Raw genomic sequence first — 2753 nt, 5'->3', positions numbered from 1 at the left:
CTTTTCTAAAGCACTTTCTCTTATATTTGTATATTTCCTTACAAAACATGTCTTCTCTGTGTTACATCATTGTCAAGTTTTCTAGGCTATTATGACAAATCCCACTGTATCTCATTACTTTCACAAGTAAGCAGCACATTTGTTATGTCTCTTGAGACATAATAAATAATAAAAACGAACTTCAGGTAATCAAATTGTCATACTGTACTGTACATGGGGGAAAGAAAAACTGGTTGAGAAGTCTATTGTTAATACTTTTTGACATTGTATTGCAAACCTTAGGTGAGTGCATACAATACATTTAACTAACATAGCAAAATATCGAATCTATTCATTTGAATTATTTTTCTTAGAGATGCAACTGGGTAAGTCATGTTGATTAAAGAGGTTATAAGCACAATGTCACCTGCATTTATGGAAAATGTAACATTTTGCTACAGCATGTTCTCTTTTTCTTTGTATAACCACATGCATGTTTGTCATTCTGTTATCCAGAGAGCCAGTTCATTTTTTTTCTTTTTTTTACTTAAGTCCTTTAAATAGAATGTGTTAAATGTGAACTTTTATCTGCTCTGAAATATTAGTCTGGTTTTGTAGTAACTGAGTTTTATTAAGCACAACAAATTAAGAAAGCTGTATTAATTCAGTCAATCACATTTTCCTCAGGTTGCAAGAAATTCTGAAATCAGTTTATGTGATGAATGAAACTGATGCCTCCATCTCATATCCTGCAGAGTTTATTCTTACTATTTTCACAGGAACACCGTACCAGTTACAATGGATTTCCTTAGCATTCTCACTCATATATGTTTTATCAATGACTGCTAATACTGTGATATTGGCAGTTATTAAAATGGAAGAAAACCTTCATGAGCCCATGTATATATTTATTTGTATGTTAGCCATTGTAGATATGATTTTATGTAATACAATCTTACCTAAGATGCTTTCAATGCTATGTTTTTTGGAAAATGTAATTAGTTTTGAGGGCTGCCTCATTCAGATGTTTTTTGTTCATACCTTTTCAGTGGCAGAATCATCTATTTTGCTTGTGATGTCTTTCGATCGCTACATTGCTATATGCAATCCTTTGAGATACAAAAGCATTTTCACAAGCTCATTTATAACAAAGCTGAGTTTAGCTTGTTTTATTAGGGGATTTATTTTCACAGCACCAGAAGTCTTTCTTGCATCAAGGTTACCATACTGCAGTTCAAGGGTGGTTTCCATTTCTTACTGTGATCATATGTCAGTTGTAAAACTTGCTTGTGCAGATACAACATTAAATAATGTGTACGGTTCAACTGGACTTGTCTTAATTGTTGGTACAGATGCTATTCTTATTATTTTTTCATACATTAAGATACTCCAAGCAGTCAAAAATCTTGCTTCAAGAGATGAACTTCAAAAGGCCATAAACACATGTGGGACTCACCTTTGTGTAGTACTTTTTACATATACAGTTGCTGTCTTTTCTTTAATTACTCAGAGAATGAGCAAAGCTGTGGGATCAGATGTACTAGTCTTCACATCTTGCTTGTATTTGGTTACTCCAGGAATGTTAAATCCTATTATTTATGGAGCAAAAACAAAAGAAATTCGAAGTAGTTTTATAAAGCAATTTAAAATGCATTAGCAGAACATTTACTGAATCAGTTAAGAAGAGAATGATGTAATTTTCATTATGTGCCGGATAAAAGTTCATGCATTTCATTTCAGAAAATATGTCAATATTATTTCAGCCAATAATAACTAGTTTGCTAAGTGCTGAAAGTGCATGCAATGCAAATCTTGAAAGTAAATATTACTATGATGGTTTGCTACATACAAATTAGTCTTACTCTGGTGTTCTATATAACTGACATATACAGTGATTAAATGGTCCACAATAACCACAATATCTGTATATCTACTTTTTGCAAGCATGTGTTTTGCAGTAACTATAAGACAAAACTAATATTAAACTTAGCAAAGCATTGATGAAGTTGTACTGTTTTTTTTCAATTTTGCAGTTTTATTTTATATAAATCATATGTAGCATGTCTAAGCATCAACACAATATTTTCATGCTGGTAATGATTTAACAGAACACTTTAAAATGATATATGTTATCTCTTTGGTTTATAAAAATGGGCTTAAATTGTATTGGTCATTTTCCGAAGCAAGTGTAAGAAGCCTTTGGAGTTGGATGTAACATCTTAGCCATGTATAATGCCAAATTATATTGCTTTTGATACAAAGTGTGTGTTGTTTCTGCATTTTATTTTGTTGGTAAAGACAGCCCCTTGACTATTTTTTTGGAGCTGAAAATTCCTACTATGACATCATGAAAGATTGAATCCACAGTGCCCCACTTCTTAAATGAATGCAAAAACTGCTGTATTTCCTAGTAAAATGGATCAAAAGTTATTTCTTACTTCCTACAAAGACAATCTGTCAACAGTTCATGAAGCTGGAACATCTGACACTAAAATCATGCTTATGTAGTAGTAGAACCACAATGTTAATGAGAAACAGACCCTCTAATGAGGTAAGTTGTTTTTTGATTACCCATGATTCATTACAGTTGCATGCAAATCATTGCTCAATACCTACCATGATATCATTTTGTGAGTGTTGTTACAGAGAAGATCAAAGTTAACAGTGAAACCAAACAAATCAAACAGCACAATATGATCTTGCAACATCACTTTCAGCTTTATCATAAGAAGCACATCCGGAAAGGAAATTAATTGTAAAACGCAAACACTTCC

General features: G+C 32.2%; 1 protein-coding gene across 1 annotated transcript; it reads left to right on the top strand.

The window, feature by feature from the left end:
• Positions 1 to 697: 697 nt before the first annotated feature.
• Positions 698 to 1636, top strand: LOC122802280 (olfactory receptor 52K1-like). Its single transcript, XM_044071930.1, has one exon. It carries the CDS (start codon positions 698 to 700, stop codon positions 1634 to 1636), a length of 939 nt encoding a protein of 312 aa, XP_043927865.1.
• Positions 1637 to 2753: the final 1117 nt, after the last annotated feature.

This window comes from Protopterus annectens, chromosome 5.part0 (genome assembly GCF_019279795.1).
Source record: "Protopterus annectens isolate FY-2018-M chromosome 5.part0, PAN1.0, whole genome shotgun sequence".
NCBI lineage: Eukaryota > Metazoa > Chordata > Ceratodontiformes > Protopteridae > Protopterus > Protopterus annectens.
Note: the sequence above shows the minus strand (reverse complement) of the source record. Positions and strands in the feature narration are given on the sequence as shown.

Bases quoted from the DNA above. Each gene is read 5' to 3' on its own strand.
- LOC122802280 (XM_044071930.1), top strand. From the start codon at position 698: ATGAATGAAACTGATGCCTCCATCTCATATCCTGCAGAGTTTATTCTT.